General features: G+C 31.7%; 1 protein-coding gene across 1 annotated transcript; it reads left to right on the top strand.

Annotated features, from left to right (window-relative positions):
• Nucleotides 1-2,218: 2,218 nt before the first annotated feature.
• LOC129960524 (natterin-4-like) lies at nucleotides 2,219-18,995 on the top strand. The gene is made up of 3 exons (XM_056074013.1): nucleotides 2,219-2,378; nucleotides 9,951-10,162; nucleotides 18,674-18,995. Exons 1-3 carry the CDS (start codon nucleotides 2,363-2,365, stop codon nucleotides 18,923-18,925), a joined length of 480 nt encoding a protein of 159 aa, XP_055929988.1. The 5' UTR covers nucleotides 2,219-2,362; the 3' UTR covers nucleotides 18,926-18,995.
• The last annotated feature ends 869 nt before the right edge of the window (nucleotides 18,996-19,864 follow it).

Here is a 19,864-nt window from a genome sequence, read left to right as displayed (position 1 = left end):
AAGCATACCCATTTCCATATTCAGGTGTTTCTGATTTTACAAAGTTCCTGATTTCAGTATAGGGAATGATATTTTTTTAAATAATTTTCTCCTCTTGCTTCCAGACAAAAGAGTTTCTGGAGAATGAAGTGTACCCCCTTTACAACTGACACACTTCTCTTTAGCAATGCAATCAGTGCTGTTATGGCCAACTTCCGCACAACGGGCGCATATCAGTGTCCCGCGGTACGAATATTTAGGATGCCCAAAACGCTGGCACTAGAAGCATCTCAAAGGATTCGGTATTTTTCTCTAGCACATATCCTGCTTTGATGTATTCGGGTAATTTTGAATCGATAAAAGTTAACACAAGGTGCTCTGTTTTCATCATCTGGCCAACCCTCCCTACTACAATAGATCGGACATGGGTCAACTCAGCTCACAAGGATTTCTCAGTTTTCAGTGATTTCATCAATGTGAGCATTAAACAATTAACTGCAGGATATAACTCCTTTGGTTGAGTTTAATGTTGGGTGAGAATAATAGAAATGGGTATAATTGACAATCAATTTAGGCTCACAACCTGTTTAGCTTATTTTGAGTATCCAACTTCTACCAGAAAATCCCCAAATTTTTTTAATCCTCTTCCACAAAAAACGGAAACGCATCATGAAAAGTTTCTTTCGAATACGAATTCTTGTGAATAATGAAGTACGTTGGGACGTTATTTTGAGAAATCGGTGCAATATGTTGCTCACTGAAGGGAGCACGTTTGGTTTTGTCCATATAACATTGATAGGAATTCAGGATATGATTCTCCATATGATTTGATAGGAATTCCGCCCTCATGGAATCTAATAAGGGATAACAATCACTGCCTCTGGAAATTACCAGTCTAGGCGTTTGCTATGGCGTTAACAGAAATCTATATGCTCAGAGTCATCCCCGGGAACCATACCCATCCTTAACGTCAGATCCAAGAAATGCCACCTTATCCCTATCAGACTAACCACTAACGTGGCTAGCTACCGGTCAATTAATACAAAGGGGACCACAGTGCACCACCCGTCTAATCAATCGCCACGCACGGCCAACACAAGTAAAATGCAAAAAGAGCGGTGACAGCTTCTCATGGACACCTCCCTGTCTTGCCATCGAGGGAAGGAAAAAGCGAAAAACAACAGGGAGGAAAATCTGGAAGGCAGACCAGATCACTGGAGTATTTCGGGGTCGTGAATCCCGTCACACCTGTAGATGTGCCCCTGAAGGGTTAGATGTGTTGGAAACATGTAAGAATAATATATTTCATTTCAAAGGAGCAAACATATTAACAACTCTCTAAGCTTTTTAACAGCTTCGGAAAAGATTGTGTTTTGGGAAATAATTTACTGCTACATTTAATGACTTAAATACTAAAAATCTAATAAACAAGCCAGATGGATTTTAAATTTTGAAACCCATTTACTACTTTATTTTTTAAGTTAAACTAGATAAAATAATTATTTATTTAAGTACATAAATAATTTTGAATAGGTTGCACATTTCCAAAATGAGATTTTTCTTTCAGAAATATTCTAAATAGACGTTAACTATTAAAAAGGAATAATTCTTTAATAGTTTTTAGATTCAATCCACACCAATACTGACTGCTTAAGATTTCTCAGAAAAGGGAGAAAGGAGAAAAAGAGCCGTCTAAACGAAGACTAAGGTGAAATGACTAATTGTTTTAATAAATAATGCCCATTTTCTTAAAAAATATAGATCACAAAATTATTTATTGGATTGTTCTTTAAGTTAACATTTAACTTTAAATGAATTGATAGAAAAGTTATTAGAAATTTTTTCGTCACTACTGAAAAAAGTTATTGAATCACTTTGAATCTACATTAATAACATGATTAAAAATCTTGCTTTTCCTATTTGGGAGACCTTGAAAAAACGAAAATTTTGATATATTTTTTTAACTACACATACCTTTAGAAACTTTCACTCTTTAAAAATAACCCAATTTGATAAATTCAGCTATTCTTTTATAGTAGTTAAAAAAAATTAAAATATGCACTAAAAATTAAAATATATCTCTAAATATCGGTTGCCAATGATGAACCTCCCAAAAATTGAGATATTTAAATCCAGATAAGCACATTCTGCAGATATATTAATCAAATACAATGTGAAGAATCATATTCAACTAAGTTTCTGACCTTATCATCAGATGAGGCGTGACAATGGATCATCCCCAAGACATGCACAAAGTCCGTTAGTTACTTCTTCCTCTATCAGGTGCAAAGTTCAGGGTGTGGAATTGCAAACACTATATATGCCGCGCAGGTGATACTCCTGTCTAGTTGTTAGATTGCCTCACCTGTCATTTAAAACGAAAATGGCTTACTGTGGACGTAAGTTTGATTTCTCATTATTACTCAGACTATTATTAAGGATATTCAGAGCAGAAAAATTTTGACTGTTCAAATTGCATTTATTGTTAGTCCATTCAAATGTGTCTTGAATTTTAAATGTTGAATATATTCGTGAATATACTTTCCTATGATACTTACATTAAAATTATTATTTCTCCGATTTTAAAATTTATATTCATCATATCGTTTTGTAGGTTAATTTGTTGCAAGAATAGTAGTTAAAACTTTAGACTGAACTGTATTTTTAGTCACGTAATTACAAATGTGTTACTTTTTTTAGTCTAAATTTTGCTTCAAAAATAGTGATAAATTCATTTTCTTTAAAAAACCATGCACATATTGTTTTTTGAAAAATTATAAATTTATAAAATGGCAAAACAATACATGAAAAATATTTTTAAAGCTAATTAATATCGATTTTTTTCGTTTATTCTTATAAAAGCTTTTATTTTCCTAAAAGAGAAACATGCATCATAATTATTAATAATCTTTATCATATGACATAGCCAAAACCTGTTTTTCCTCATATATCCACTAACTAACATTGTCATTCTGTTTCAACACATTTTTAATAATTAATTTCATGAATAGTCAGATTTTAATGATAGTTAAACTTTCTCTATGTTCAAACTGTGATGAAAGTTTAGTAGCTAATTTTCCTATCTTTTAGTATATTAGCTTAAAATAGTTATGATATCCTTGACAATTTGTATTCCGATCGGTTAAATCACAGAAGTAGAATCGTTTTTTCATCGATGATAAGGTGCAGTAACTTGTTCATACTCCAAAACAGAAATTTGTTAAGAAATTCGAACTCATTATAACTTATCTTTTAACATAACAATCAGGTAGTTTTGAATTCAGCTATACATAAAACTTTTTGAGGAAAAAAAAAAATATTTTAGAAATTTTGTTCAGAAATTTAGAAAAAATTTTTTCTATTCGATGGTATTCTGTACTACCAAAAATGTTGACTGTGTGTGAGTTGCTTTTTAAAAAAATGCGTGATCACAGTATATAAAATATTTCTTTTCCATTATCACTCTAAATGACATTCTTCCAAGTATGAAACATTTAAATAAATAATTTCAGCATTACGTTATTCGAGTAGTCCTGTTAATAAAATTTCAGCGACTAAATATTTTATTAATTGTATGTAGCTCATTTGAAATAGATCCTTCTCCTGTTTCACCGTTAAAAATTTAACTCATAATACTCAGACTAATATGCTTTTTATCTCAGAAAGAATTTGCCTTTGAGAGCAGCCTGAATTTTTTTGTATGCGTAGTAACAAGATTTTTTTCTATAATGTTTTTAAACTGAATTATGAAAAATTATTTTTCCAGAGGTGTTCCCACTATGAGCCTGAAATGTAAATAGGAAATGAGAAAAATAAAAAAAATAAAAATATGATAAATAAAAACTATTTAAATTTATAATATTTCAATTTGAATGCTGTTCTTAAATGGTTATCTCGATTGTTTTGATTTACAAATTTGGAGAACCTGAAAGATGGCTGTTTCAAGAATTTTTTAACCCTGGTTCTCTAAACGATTCTATTTAAGCTCACGACCCATAATTTGATTAAAAATAAAACGAGTATTTTCAAAGAACACAAAGAATATCAAAAGCAAAGATTTTAGTATCACATGTTGGAAAAAATACTAGTAGAAAAATAATTGAAAATATATATATATAATATCAAATTACATATTTTTTATTTTAACTAAGCTGAAAATTTTTCTTTCAAACAAATACAAAAATAATCTTTCCACTTGTATATTTATTTTAATAGTACATTTTATAATTTCTTTAAGTGTTCAACCTGAGGTGTGCAAATTTTAAAAACGAGAGTCAGAAGCGCAAAAAATATAATCAAAAATATCGATTTCGAAGCTGAATTTTTAATTATAATCAATTAAAATTTATTGATGGTCAGTAAAAATTTCTTTGTGAGATACTTACCTACATGAATAAAACCATCTTCTATTTTGTGTTGCGAAATGTATTACGAAACTTTCATTTTGTATTACAAAAAATTCATAAAATAAAGCAAAATTAAAAATACCCAAATAAAGAGGTGTTCGATTTAAGATAAGCACCCCCTTCCGCGTTCACTATGACAATCATGAAATTGTTAAAGATTTGAAATGCCAATTATGTAATTTTAAAATCTTTAATAAATAATGAATAATTTTAATGAATAAATTTAAAATAACAAACTCAATTTTACTAAAAAGAAATATTATTTTAAGTTCCTGAGTTTTAGTCTTTAATTTATAATTCATCATTATAAATATAATGGAAGCTTATAATAAATATATTTTCAAATTCATTACTACACCCATGGCACCAAGCGTATGGAATACAAATTAAAATAATCGCTGAACTGATAATTAATCGAAAATATTAATTTGGAAATAATAAAACATTGTATTACCAATAAGGCAATGAAATTAAAAGGGCGTGATAAAATTGTATATCTCTATATTTCATACATTTGAAGCAAAATCCATGAAATTTTGTACAAATTTGAGGACGAGATGCACTTTTTATTCGAAACTTTAATTTATCTAAATTATGTATGCAATTTTCCGATAAAAACCGAGACGCTTTTATAAGGCTAGATAATGCTTTCTAGCATTTAATTAACGCTTTTTTGTACAAAGTGGACATTTATTTCATTACTTAGCATTCTTTCAATACATTCTTTGAATGTCAGTACACAATTGTTAATAATTTATGTTTCATCCAGAACAATCTAAATTTTTACAATTGTGTTATAAATTATTTATTTTATGTTATGAAGTATTTGCTCTAGATTGTTACGAAGTATTTGCTCGGATGCACGTAGAACATCGTTATAACGTGGAAGCATAGCACAAAATGGAATTGTTGAATCTATTGTCCCTCAAACTTGACGCATTAAAATCTAAATTTAGAGAACCGAAGCTTTAATTATTTCGTGAGAATACACTCAAATTTTAAATTCTTAAAGAAAAATGTATTATTAATTCGGAATTTATTCAAGCGGTAATGACAGAATGGCGTTTTCGAATAAAATTAATTTTGTTTTATTCTTGCAATTAAATTCTGATGATAAAATCATTCAGTAAAATTCCTACAACAGCAGAATTCTCAGAAGAATTTTGTTATTTGTTTAAATATTTCTTCATCAAAAATTCTCTGGTTAAAGACACAAACGAGCAAAATCAAATTTAATTCGTTGTAACCAGTTTATCAATGTTTATAAAAGAATGTATTTTATGTTACCTATCTATATTTTTTAATTAAATAAATAATGCGCTTACAGCCCTACATGTAAAGATACTTTCTAATCTTAAATTGAACTTTGGAAGCATTTTTGCTAATATAACTAGAAAAAATATTACATGTATATTTATTACAATAATACATCTTATATATATTATTAATGAATGCAATCATATTTTTTAAATGTCATACCTAGTCTAAGGCTGATTAATATACTGTTTCATTCGATACAATAAGAACTAATACAGATTTTTTTGTTAGGTAAAGCAGCACTAAATTTATTATATAAATGGATTTTTTTTAAAAGAACTATTTTTGGCAAAGAGGGAAAACTATCAGTGTGGCCGATTTAATAGTCAAAATTTTATTAAAGATCAGAATGTGTGAATTAAGATTAGAAATTGAGAATTAATTTGAAATAATTTTTATACTCATTCACCTAGAAACCGTCTTTTGTTAACTTTTTTTCCCTTTAATACTCTATATCCCCTTGAATTGCACTTAACTCCGACAAATAAATTATCTAGCATATATTTATTAAAACTTTTCTAAAAATCTAATTAGCAAATATTAGAAATCATCTATCATTTGCTGTGAATAAAGAACAAATGATGCAGTAATATGCAAATATATATCAGTAATTTTCACAGCAGTTTCATCGTCTCCTTTCCTCATCTATATCTGAAATATATAGATTTCATATAGCATAAAGCCTTTATAATTGTCTTACTTAATATACAATAGTCAATAGTAATTTATAATAGTCAAACTTATCTGCATCTGAAAATGTACTATTAGGATTTAAAATTTTTTAATATTAAGTAATTTCTCCTTAATGAAGTCTTTAAATGTTATTATTTTATGTTTTAAACGGCAAAATTAATATATATCCCTCTTTCATCATTGATGCCAACTGCACAACTTTTCTTCCCCTTTTTTAAATATTAGCTAAATCGACTCGATTCACCAATTTAACTGGTTTCCATTTCTTTCTATTCAACAAACTTAAACTGGAAATTTATCGAATGTGCTTAAGTTGAAGCCAGCAAAGGAGATCAACGTTGGTATTTCAAAATATAAGGATTATTAAAGAATTATTCAAATATCTGAATATTTATTTGTATTCTCCTATTTGGATGAGTAACATGAAAACAAAATTGCAGAAAATCAAGCAAGTATGAAAATGAATGAAAATACTTTGAAAAATGATTTCAAGAGCTGCATACAATAGATGAAAAAAAACCGATAACAAACTTTTCTTTTGTCTATTTTTCTGGAACTATAACTTTAAATTGAAAGAACGTTCATTGTTTGTCTTATTTCTGTGCAAAAAAAATTATTATCAGTGCTTTGTTATCTATAATACAGGTTTGTCTGTTAGGAAGAATTCTACTGACATATTCTTTGATAAAAAAAAATGTATTTAAAAAAATCTTAAATGCTATCAGGTTACGTTTACTTGGCGGATAAAGTTTTATCGGTAAAAAGAGCTTGCGACAGATATGAGTAATATTGTTTCAGCGATACGAAAGGAAGCTTCCACTTCAGAAACAATTGTTTTGTAAGATTTCAGTTGGTTGCTTGAGTATGGGTTAATGGTGCAAAAGCCACATGCTATGCCAATCAAATGGTAAAAGTAGAATAGATTTAAACACACACCCACAATTTTTAAAACATGAAAGCAAATATAAAATTTCAGAGAAAGAATGACTTTAAATCAAAGACTGATTCTCTCCATGTGTAGAGAAATGTTAAGAAAAGGTATGGAAGAAAGTACATCAGTTTCAAAGATCGTTCCATATATCCTTAAATTATTATGTGTCCATGGGAACAATGCAGGTTAACAAAGATATTCTTCAAAATATAACGATTATGTAATTACTGCTCTAACTAACATATCTTTGTGGATCTTTGTTTTCAAGAATAAGAAATAAACAAAGAAAAATAAGAATCAACGAAAATGTAGTAAAGTAGAATATCATGGGATAGTAATAGCAATATTCCATGATATTTGATTGATTGAATCGCATTGTATTAAAATGATTAGGTGACATTCTTAATTCATTTAAATAATGCTATATATCCAGAATTGTTCAGTGAAGTTGGAACATTATAAAATTTTATTTTTTTTGCTCAAATTAATGATTAAAAAAACAACAATAAAGAATAGAGTTGGCAACGAAAAGTTAAAAAATTAATTTTTTTTTTATATTCTGCACCGTTAAGAGAAAATTCTAAATTAAATTAATCTCTAATCCAAATAATTCTGATTATTCCATATACTATTTTAAATTAATTAAACTCCCGGCGAAATCAATCAGATTACAGAAAGAATGTTGCTAGTCTTGGGAAAAGATGCGACTACGGGAAATCGTAAACATTATTTTGAGAGATTCATAAAAAAAATAGCACCAATTTGTAAAGGAAATATTTCTTATGGGCTATGGATATTTAGTCTCAACCCCAAGGAGGGAAAAGAGGGATCTATTTATTGTTATGAAAGAAGACATGATTTCTTTTTCTACTATTATTTTCAGCTTACTTTTCTAAATCAATTATTTGTTTTTAACGAAAGTTTTCCGTCTGAATGGCATTAATTCTTCTAACATTCGTTTGTTCATCACAAATATTATTAATTCTGTATTTCATTTTATCTCTTTCTTTAACAGTGTAAACATCAAACGAATCCTTTTGTCTTTTCCTTTCATGTTTCCATTTATTTCGAATGATGTGAAAACTTCTGCCGCTTATTTATTGAAATCCGATATTCATATTTTTGATTTGGAACAATTCATTTTTGTTTGTATTTTTTTATATTAATTAATGAAAAAAAATTATTTTTAGCTTGAGAATATTACATAAAGTTTCAAGAAGAGCAAGCTTTTCTTTATATAAACGTAATTTTGAATAAACAGGGTGTCCGACAATTGTTTGAAGCCATATATCACTACAAAATTTTGTTTCAAAGCACTGCATTTCCAAAATATGAGAGAGAGAGAGAGAGAATTTTTCCTGTTGGTGTTTTCACGTGACGTAATACAGAAAATTATGTTTATCAGATACCTTGCTGAAACTGAGGTAGTGTTCGACAGTCCATAAATTCTTAGAAGCTGACAAATACATACAGAGAATCACAAACTATCTCGTATCAAGATTTATTACTTTATGAGGTTCTATTGTAAGCTTGCAAAGTTATTTTAATTCTTAAAATTCTATTCTTTGTTTTGATAATTATGTAATGTTTTCAGTAATTCCCTTTTCTTTCGTCTCCCAAGAGAGATCATCAATTTTCTCCTTAGCTTAATGCAGTATTCAGTTGGGTTTTTAAAGAGCATAGGGGCAATAATATTTTTATAAACAATGTTTATTTTATGATAACTAATTCACGATTATTCTAATTGATAGGTAGGAATATAAATAAATATATTATTTTAATGTTTATTTGTTTTTACTTATGCTTATAGACTGTCAGCAAACTGCGGTGTTTTGTTCATTTTGTTAAAATTTATGTTTAGCTGTTTGAAGGGACAAAAATATAATCTCTCTTCAGTCAAATCTAAAGAACTATAAACTTTAAACTCGCATGATTCCTTTTTTTTTTTTCCAATTTAAGTGTGGCCCGATAGAATGCCTGCTTATTGAATTAAACTCTTTGTTTGCTGGATATTTTGCTGAAAAATATTTTTTTTTATTTTCTTTTATTTTTGACTAATTTAATTCATCTTTTGTTTCCGTAAAAAGGAAGCATTACTCTTAATTGAATAAAATCCCTTTGTACGCGGTAGTCTGTTTAATAATGCTTCCTTTCCTTTAATACAGAAAACTCATTAGATTTAGATATATTAGAAAGACGTCACGAAGAATTAATCTTATTGAGATTTAGATTCTTTTTTCTATACATAATTCAATATAATTCCCGTACTGAAAAATATTTTTCACCAAATTAATCAAACTGGTAACCAGTTCTTATATTCTAAATGATAATGGTGGATTCAACCTGATATAAAAGGACTCCCGCCCGCCTCCTTTGATTTTTTGTATACTAACTAGCCTTACTTTTATAAATATAAATCCTAAAACACCTTCATACTTACTAATAAGTATTATCCGTATTCCAAAGGTGACATTTTTTTTTTTTTTTTTTTTTTTTTGTAATCGTAAATTTCTTCGTTTTCGAGTTTCATTTTTTTTTTTTTTTTTTTTTTTTGAAGTTTTGATATTCCCCATTTTAAAAAAGGTTTTGAATCCAAAATTTAAACTGCATTTCTTGACTTCCAGCGACCTCTTACCGACCTGTGGCCGAATGGGTGCCAGCCTCCAATGGAAGTGTTCCACCCAATGCTATTGAAGTTGGTTATGACGGAGGCGATATCATCTATGTCGGACGAGCTCATCACCAAGGAGACAACATCCCTGGAAAGTTGGTCCCTTCGCATGGAAGCTGCTATGTTGCATGGGGTGGAGAAGAACATGCTTACCATCAATATGAAGTAAATATTTTTATAAATAGCACTCTTCACATCTAAAATGCTACTGAATATGACAAATCTGAGGCATTAGAATGTGAATTTTAGAATAAGTATCGATTAATCAACGGGGCTCTAGCTATTTCAGTAATAACCTAAAGCGAGAAATACATCGAAGTTGATGTTTATTATTTATTTAAAAAATAATATATTTTTATTATTATTGAAAATTAATTTTTGGAAATATTTCATTTTTACTTTATATGTAATGGATACTTATTATACATATCCACGATCCATTTATTGTTTAAATAATAGAATTTGTTTGTGCTTTCTAACATCTAAAAAAGGAACATCTAAAAATCCATTCCATTGATTGATTAATAGAATAACTTATTTGTAATATATCAAACATAACCATACTAATACAGTTAAAGAATTCATTTATAATCCTTCAACTTAATGGGAAAAAACACTTTAGAAAGATCATTCATCTTTTATACCTGACAGCCAGCAAATTTTTACTAGTATTTCCGCAAACAGCAACAAACTTTCATCAAAATTCTGATTATTTTCCAAGATAAAATTTGAAATGATTTTGATGAAGGTGGCATGTAGCTGCTCGAGTTTCTGACACTAAATAATTAATATATAGACAGGTGATGGGCTAATATAGATAGTAATAAATGTATATAGTGTAGACCATAATATGCCAATTATACGAATGAAAAAATGCATTAGAATGACGCCACGGTCCCTCAATATCGGGGTACAAAAGAAAGATAGTTATTAATTGAACAAAGTAATCATCTGCAAATTTTAGGTTTAAGATTTTTCTATTTCGCACAATAAATGATTTGACTATATAATAAATGACATGGGTAATGTCACTGATAATGAATGGGCAATATATTAGCTGGTCATTCCGTTGTATCCCGAGGATAAAATTTTGAGTTAAAATTAAGATGTAACAACTGAGATTAAAAGAAAGGAACGCTTTTAAAGTGTAATCATTTCGCATTTTCCAATAAGAAAAGAAAGAAGATGACTAAACATTAATATTAGACTAATAAATTTTAGAATAAAATGTACTAAAGTATTTGATAATAAATAAGAATTCAATTTAAAAATTAAAATACCACAATATGATGACGGAATAACTATTACATCAATATGAAAATATTCTTTACTTTAATATGAAAAATAATATATGTTATATTTCTCTTAAAATCTCTTATATTTAATATATTTTTACTAGGAAAGTAAATTCACTTTTTTTTATTTTATCGGTATGAAAACAGTTACAATTAACTAATATTTTTGGGGGAGGTATTATATATTATCCTCAAATATTCCACCGAAAAGAAAATCAAAATTCTGTATATTTCGATCTTACAAATATTTAGAAAGAATAATCCTATTTTATTTTATAATTTAGTTGTAATCAAGATAAATTTATCTTGATGAGTTTAATAATAAATTATTTCGACATTTATTATTGGAATTTGAAAAAAAACTATTGTTAATATTCTAAAATAAGTTTAATAAAAGAAATTGCCCAATTTTTATATTGATTAGTAGACAATATTTTTACAGAAGGTATTAGTAACAATTTATTGAGTAAAAGACGAATCCCATAAATTCACATAAGTTTTGATTTGTTTCCCCCAGAAGATTATAAATTCAATATCAGTTTATTGAATTAATGCAGAATATTGTTGCTTAAACGAAGAATAAAAGTTATTAATGTGCATTGCTCCCGTAAGTCGCGGGACAAAGTAGAGTCATGTGTTCTTCCTTTCAAACATCAAAGCAAATATCTGCAAACGGTAAATAATCGAGATTTAATGAGCAACAGCAATGTTACTTCATTCAGTAATTAGTAGGTAAAATGTTATTCCTACATGTCATCATTCTCCTCTGCTGTCATTCGATATCATTCCAGGTGATCATGATACTTCAAGCCATTTCGATTTGTCCACATAAACTCCTCTCCTTTTCAAAATGCGAATTCACTAATTCCTCGTTAAAGTATATTTTTCTTCGTTTCACATTCAAAGCTCCGCACCCTAAATACTCTCCCCGCATTTTCCACCCATTTGAAATGGGAATGGAAGGATGAAAGCTGGAATGAACTGGATATCCAGCCTTCCTCTACCTATCATAACAATTAAGACCTGCTTCCCCACTGATAATAGGTTATGGCTTGAATTGGACTGGATTGTGGGATTTAGTTGGCCATGCTACTCCAAACATACGGTTAAAAGGTGAAAAAGAATAATTGTAGTTAAAATTCTGCAAAAACTAGAATTTCGTTAATAATATAACATAGCAATGTCTTAACACTGAAAATAAATTTAAAATGACAAAAAGTGAGATGTTAAATAGAAATAGTAAATAAAAACTGCCTATAAAAAATGAAGAAAGTTTTTGTGGGGACGCTCCCCCACAAGATTTCGTATGCTCAGTCATGAGGAATTAAAAAAATGTAAACGATAAAGGCAAAAACCAGGATATTCAATTAAAACATTAAGGACTGTTAAAATCACTTGCCATCTCGAGAAGGAAGGAGCTCGATCACCGAATAAAAGACATTTGTGCCTTAAACGAGTGTGACTATTACGGAGTCAAGTCAGTTTGACATTGAGGTCACGCATTGGAAAACCAGGCCAGATTGTAATTGTGGGTCTGATAAAATGCAATTTATTATTGATCTGTTGAACCCACGATACTTGCCATATCGTGGGATCATCAGATCAATAATAAATTACACACAAATGAGTTCTTCGCATCGTAGGATGGTACTTCAAGCTGCATAAACAAAAACGCTGTTTTAGAAGCATTATCTGCTAGAACATTTCCAATTAACACACCATAACTCAGAATCTAGCAGAATGAAATTTCATAGTCCCTGTTTTTCAGAGTTGTAAAAGATCCAGGAGTTTCAGGCCGATGGGTGGAATTCGATTGTGAAAATGAGAAAGTGTTTTCAAAGATCTTATGCTATCAGTATAAATACAAAATTCGAGTTCAGAAGAGAGAGAAATTGCTTGTAGGACATAGAGAATTGCCCTTAACTCAGCGGATAAAACTGAAAAAGATGTATTCAGACGATAACGGATTCTCTGTGTATTAAAAATGATACCACAACCAACATGACCATCTGTGGAAATAGGTAAATACGATAAAAACTGACAGCGATGAGAACTAAAAGGTTTCTAGACGATAATAGTCGGTTGTCAAACAATAATGACGATAATGTTGGTAGTCATTATCGGTTTCTCAAACCCTTGAAAAGGATTTACAAAGGAAAAATGAGGAATACCACAAGAAGGAAATGAAAATAAATCATATATCTGAATACTCACTTCCTGGAGATCCGAAACGCTGAGGAGTAGTTTAACTCTCTCACAGAAAGGAAGAATGCGAGTGGATCGAGCCGTATAAAATTGTCGAAGGCGAAAGGAAGCATCAAAGAGTGCATAGGGGTTTTCAGGGCAAACAAAGCTTGGAGGTAGTACTGGACAGATATTTTTGGAGCCTTAAATTTAAGGGCAACAGGTGACAGACAACGTAAAGACTCTCAAATGGTGATATTCGAAATGCCCCTGAACAAATTTTTAAAGCAGTGGGGTGTATGGTATCCAGTCTACGTAAAACGGAAGATCTTACGCACCCATATACCATAAATCCATTATCAATGTGTGATAAAATAACTGCTTCGTGGATTCGAAGCAAGGATGTACGATCTGCTCCCCATGAGACTCATGAAAGTCCTTTGAGAATATTCAATGAGCTGTCACACTTCTTTCGCAGATGTAAAGTATGAGAAAGAAAAGTGAGCTTAAGGTCAAAAATTATTCCCCAAAATTTAATTTCATCAACCACACGAATGGTAGCATTCTGAATACGGATTGTAGGATCCAAATGAATGCCCCACTTCCTGCAAAAGTGTACAAATCGACTTTTTTCAGGAGTAATTGTATGACAATTTTCATCGCACCCGTATAGTTGCCTGCTCCCGGCAAATTGTAGCTGGCTCTCGATTAAGCTCATATTGCTCCTTTGGCAGGAGATCTGATGATCATGCGCATGTAAGATGCCATCGTCATATGGTGATAAAAATTTAAATGTTTGGCTAAAATGAGTAATAAAAAGCGTTTACAAAGACTTCTTCCTTGTGGAACCGCCTCAGCTTGAATAAAACAATTGGAATAAAAATTATAAATACGTAAACGAAAAGTTCGCAACGATAAATTTAAAAAAAAAAGTTAATTACCTTTAAAACCAAGATCTAAAAGAGTAGAATTTATGCCAAAGCGCCAAGTGTGATTGTATGCTTTTTCTACGTCAAAAAAAATGGAGACTAAATAATTCCGTCGAACAAATGCATTGAGAATTTTGTTCTCGAGCAGGACGACATTATCAAAAGTTGAACATCCTCTGCGAAAACCATTCTGAAACTGCGGAACGAATGCCTCTTTTCCAATTCATAAACATGCCTGTCATTGACCATATGCTCTAGTTGTTGTTGTTGTTTCTTATGGCACTTGCCATGGACAAGCCCGCTGTTCGAAGACAGCCGGTTTATGCCTCAGGGGGAGCGCCTCTTGTTTCTATAGTAGCGCCATCTAGGGCCAAGAGAACGACTTAGCTACACACACGCCACAACCCTTCTTACGGGGCGGACTTCATTCACTCATCCACAGATCGTAATTTAGACCTGAATCAGAGAACGATCACCCCTGATCCAGTACCCCCAGTGGTATTACTCTCGACATGGAGGACTTTGTGACCACGACAGATTTATACGCGCGTCAGTCACCAAGCACGCGGGGAATCTTCGGCCGGCGAGGTTCAAACTCGCAATCTAAGGGACGCGAATCCAACGCTCTACCAACCAGGCTATCCCGGCCTCTATATGTGCTCTAGTACCTTGAGCAAACAACTGGTGAATGCAGTGGGTTTGTAGTTCTGAAGGTTGGAAGGATTTTTACCAGGTTTCAAGATTGGAATCGCAATAGCTTCATGCCATTGTGAATTGAACTTCTGTTCAATCTAAATACAGTTAAATAAATACAGCAAATTGGATAGAGAATAGGTAGATAAATGGGGAAGTATATTATATGCGATTCCATCCGGGCCGAAGCTAGCTAGTATCATGTGCTTTAGTCAGAGCCGACAACAATTTGTACATCCTAAACTCAAATTTTTATGGAAGGGATCTTCGGGTATAAAACGCAAATTCTTTCATTCCGCGCGATTCTTCATAGCTTTGAAGGACAGTTTATATGAATCAGTAGCGGAAATTTATGCGAATGCATGCCCGAAAGTATTAGCAATACCTAGGGTTGAGGAAGTTATCCCAATACCAGTTTTATGAATACCGAAAGAAAAATCTTTATAGATCCCGTTTGCAACTTTAGCTCTTCCAAAACAATTTGCTGGAAATGGAGAATGTAATTGAAGATATGAAGCTAATATACGATTCCCTTTAACTAAGCCGACGAATGTGTCGTGCATTAGCTCTGGCAATCTTGAATACTATAAGACCTTCTGTTGAAGGGTACCAACGAAAAACGTTTCTTTTGTTCTTCGTACAACTGTCGCGGCAAGCGTCATTCCACCATGGTCTTCGATTGGATTGAATTGTTGGTTTTAATGGCACAAAAGACAACTACAGACATAGAAATTTTCATAGGTATGGGGAACATATTGGTATGGTATTAGCGGCATAAATAATGCAATCCGTAATTTTTGCACTGCTCTCATGATATCTGAAATTTTAACCATTGTCTCGGTGATCTCTGCTTGTTGCGTAAAAGCATTCCGATATGACCTCTGGAATAGGAAACGAGGACTACAAGGAGTCGCACCGTCTCTATAAGCATGGGAAACAATTAAAGGAAAGTGATCACTATTATGGAGATCACCTCCACCTGGGAAATTCAGAAATGGTAGAATATCAGGTGAGCAAATGGCCAGGTCAAGACTATGGGAGCTATGTGTGTGTTCATGGAAACACGTTTTCTCGTTATTATTATTAAACAGACAGGGACAATTATTGGTAATAAACTGTTCGATCTGTTGACCTCGAGAATTTTTACTATCCGAAGCCCATAAAGTATTGTGTCTATTGAAGTATCTGAGTATTAGGAAGGCAGAATTCTAGATGGTCACCTAGATTGTTAAGTTGTTGTTGATTAATCACACGTTTTGGCAAATATAAGAACAGACTATAACAAGAGCTCTTGTATGAACACTGCTACAACTGCTACAGCCTGTAAGGAAGTGTTATAACTTTAGAGGTGTACTAAGAAAAATATTAGAAGTTAAAATACAGGCACCTCCAGAATTATTTATTCCTGTGTTTGCATCCGTACGAGCAATATTGTAACCACGGAGTTTCAGGGAAATTATGCAGTTTAAGAAAGTTTCCTATGTTGCGAAACAAGAAGGATGGAAGTCCTTTATGTCGTCGATTTTGGACGCAAGACCAAGTCAGTTCCAGGAAATGTATGTACCCATCAAGAAGTGGATTGGGAAGTTTGTCATTAAAAACTCTGCGTGTGGGTGCGAAGCATCGTAAGGATAGAAAAATCCTCTGACAGATGGAGTGAAATATGATCTGGACTATTGTCCATGACAAATAAGGATTTTAAGTCCTTGTGAACTAAGCCCTCAGTCCCAAGTTCCAAAGTGACTGCATTCTTTACAGTGAAAGAAAGCAACTTTTACACATCTGTTTTAAATTTTTCTTCGAAAGTTTAATTGCGGAGATTTTCGAGAAGTCGATCTGAGTTTCTTTCTAATGCATTTGGTTTTCATTGGAACAAGATTAGGATTGTGATCCGATTCAGTATCTGCAATTGTAAATGAAATATCGGATTACCTGATCTCCTTGATTAGACCAGTCAAGTGACTAAGATATCGGTCGAATGATATACCGGAGACCGAAAGGTACTACATGTCTAAAGAGTCTCCACGCACGTTCAACAGTTGGAGTTTTTGGCTGTCCATGAGAGGCAAGAAGCAAAGAGAGCGGAGGCAGCTTCTCACGCAGAATTCCCTCTTGATGTCTAGGGAAGGAAGAAATAAAATGTGGAAAGCAGCTGGCTGAGGTGATATAAACCAGAAGGCAAATCAGATCACTTCGGTACCTCGTGATCTAGTCATGAAGACCGCCACACCTGAAGATGTGTCCCTGAGGAACCGTTTATGCAATGAAAGAAAATATAAAAGGAGATTTTGAAATTTGATGAATCTGTCATGATAAATGAGATTTATCGGAAATTAATAATAATAACAACCTTAGTTTTATTACTAATAATAACCGATTAAACATATTGACCATAGCATATCAATAATGTAGAGATAACCTGTTAACGATGGTTGTAATTTTTGTATTTTCAATTTGAAACCTTTTAATCATAAGAAGAAAAGTAAGGGGAATTATCCTGTTGGGATATAACGTCATTATCTGATATTCCTTCCCCAAACGAAGATACAAAGAAACCTGAATTTAACAGTGGAAGTGAATAAGAAGCAAGTTTGTCAACATTTCTCTGAAAGAGAAGTCAATGAATTGAAATTTTACCATCTATATGGAAGAAAAAATCGAATATCCGATGCAGATTTGAGAAGCAAGGAAGAAAAAAAATTCTTCCATACTTTAGCCAGTCAAGGTTTATTTCAAATAATGTTTTTAGCTTCTTTTTTTACACAGAAATAGAATATGAACGAGAGACTGAAAGTGCCTTAAACACAATTTCACAAGAACAGTGGTCGGTAAACTCATTAGTATACAGATCCAATTAACAGTTAACGATTGAAATCTCTTTTGAGAGCAACCTTTTTAAACTTAAATTATGTAGGTAGTATGTAAAATTTTTGTAATATCATTAGCAATAAAATCAATGTTGAGCAGTGTTACCAATTTAGTTACTTTGTTCAATTACAGCATTGATAAAAATGCTTCATTTGAGTTAATTTTATATTGTTATAATTCGTAAAAGTATTTTATTTATGAAAAATATAATTATTAAAATTAGTTATATACCATTAACACGTCTTCACTCGATAATAACATTGCATGAACTGGTTCGGTAAGCTATTGAAGATTTTTATGATTGTACAATCGTACCTAGTTGTGATTAGTACGATTATTATGCTTTATTTTGTTATGTATTTGATATCACATTAGCTTCAAATTCTCAAACTGTAGTAAAAAAAACAGTAGTAAAGTTTTTCGCCTTTCAGAAAATGGAGATTTGGAAAACAATAAAAGATATTGTAAATATGTCAAAAATATCTTTCCTCATACAACTGTGCCATTACGAGGTACATCCTGTCATCGGCGACAAGACAATTCACCACCCTCCCCAATGTTGATGCACAGTGGCGGAACTGAAACCTGGTTACTTTTGCTGCAGTTTCTAATTATTGTAGTGTGAATAACTTGGCTAAATATGCAAAAACCATCAGAAGAAGTATTTATCGTAAGGGAGGCTTACAGTTTGCTTGTATTTTTTGTAGGTGTTGGTTGCCCCTTACGGAGTGAGTTTGGAGTGGAGATTCGCTTCTGGATCAGACCTTCCACCTGGCGCCATCCAAGGTGGATCTACTGCTGATGGAGAGCCTTTGTTCATTGGACGAGTCAACCACGAGGGTGCCATGTGCAGTGGCAAAGTTCATCCCAGCCACGGAGTCTTGTACGTGCCTTATGGTGGAAATGAATGTCCTCATGATTCTTATGAAGTATTAGTTGCCAGAAGCATCAATTTCTAAACACATTCTTATGAAACAAATCTGAATTGATAATGATGATTTTATAAAGGAAATAAAATGTCTGCTTTCATTTTGTTATTTACTTTTAAAATTAAACACATGACAAAATTGAAAATAGAAAATTTTATCTTTTCTGTCTAAGCGAAAGAAATCAAGAATTATGTGTTTATTATAAGGGGCAGCTAAAATAAATTACTCAATGATTTTAACTGCTTAACTCAATCTTGTTTTGTCATTTAATTTTGGTAAAAATTCATTTCACCAAATTCAGTTTCAATACTATTAAAAAATAAACTAAGGTAATATTTGTAGTTTAATAACGTACTAAAATATAAATAAATTAAGGTAATATCGAAATTATAATTTTTCAAATAAGAAATTGTGAATAAAATGAAGGAGAATATTACAATTGCCATGAAATGGTATTTGCTGTCCCAACCATACCCAGAAATATATACTATCTACCAATAAGTATTTGAACACCTATGCAAATGAGGATAACTGCGGTCCTGATCTACGTCACACCTTCTGTACTTAAATATTGCATAGGAAACAGCATTAGCATTAGTGACATGCAAGATACTACGAAATTCAGAGCTGTCTGTCTAAGAGAAAGTGTAACTGTAGGATATCATAGAAATGACCGATCCTTAGGGGACATGTCAAGTGAGTTAAACATTCCAAAATCGACAGTAGCTATTGTGATTAAGAAGTGGAAAGTGAGTGAAGATTGTCGGAATGTGCCTAGATCCGGTAGACCCGCGAAATTAAGATATAGAGACCGGCTAGTGCTGTCGAAAGAAATTCGAAAAAAAAAAAAAAAAAACACGTCCCAAACATATTGTAGGAGTTCCAACAATTATCCGGGACTAATATTTCGATAAATACCCTCCTCAAGGAAGCACATTTGTTTGGTTTCCATGGTCGTGCCGCAGCCCG

Source organism: Argiope bruennichi, chromosome X2 (genome assembly GCF_947563725.1).
Source record: "Argiope bruennichi chromosome X2, qqArgBrue1.1, whole genome shotgun sequence".
Classification (NCBI taxonomy): domain Eukaryota; kingdom Metazoa; phylum Arthropoda; class Arachnida; order Araneae; family Araneidae; genus Argiope; species Argiope bruennichi.
The sequence above is the reverse complement of the archived record's forward strand: the minus strand, read 5'-3'. Positions and strand labels throughout refer to the sequence as shown.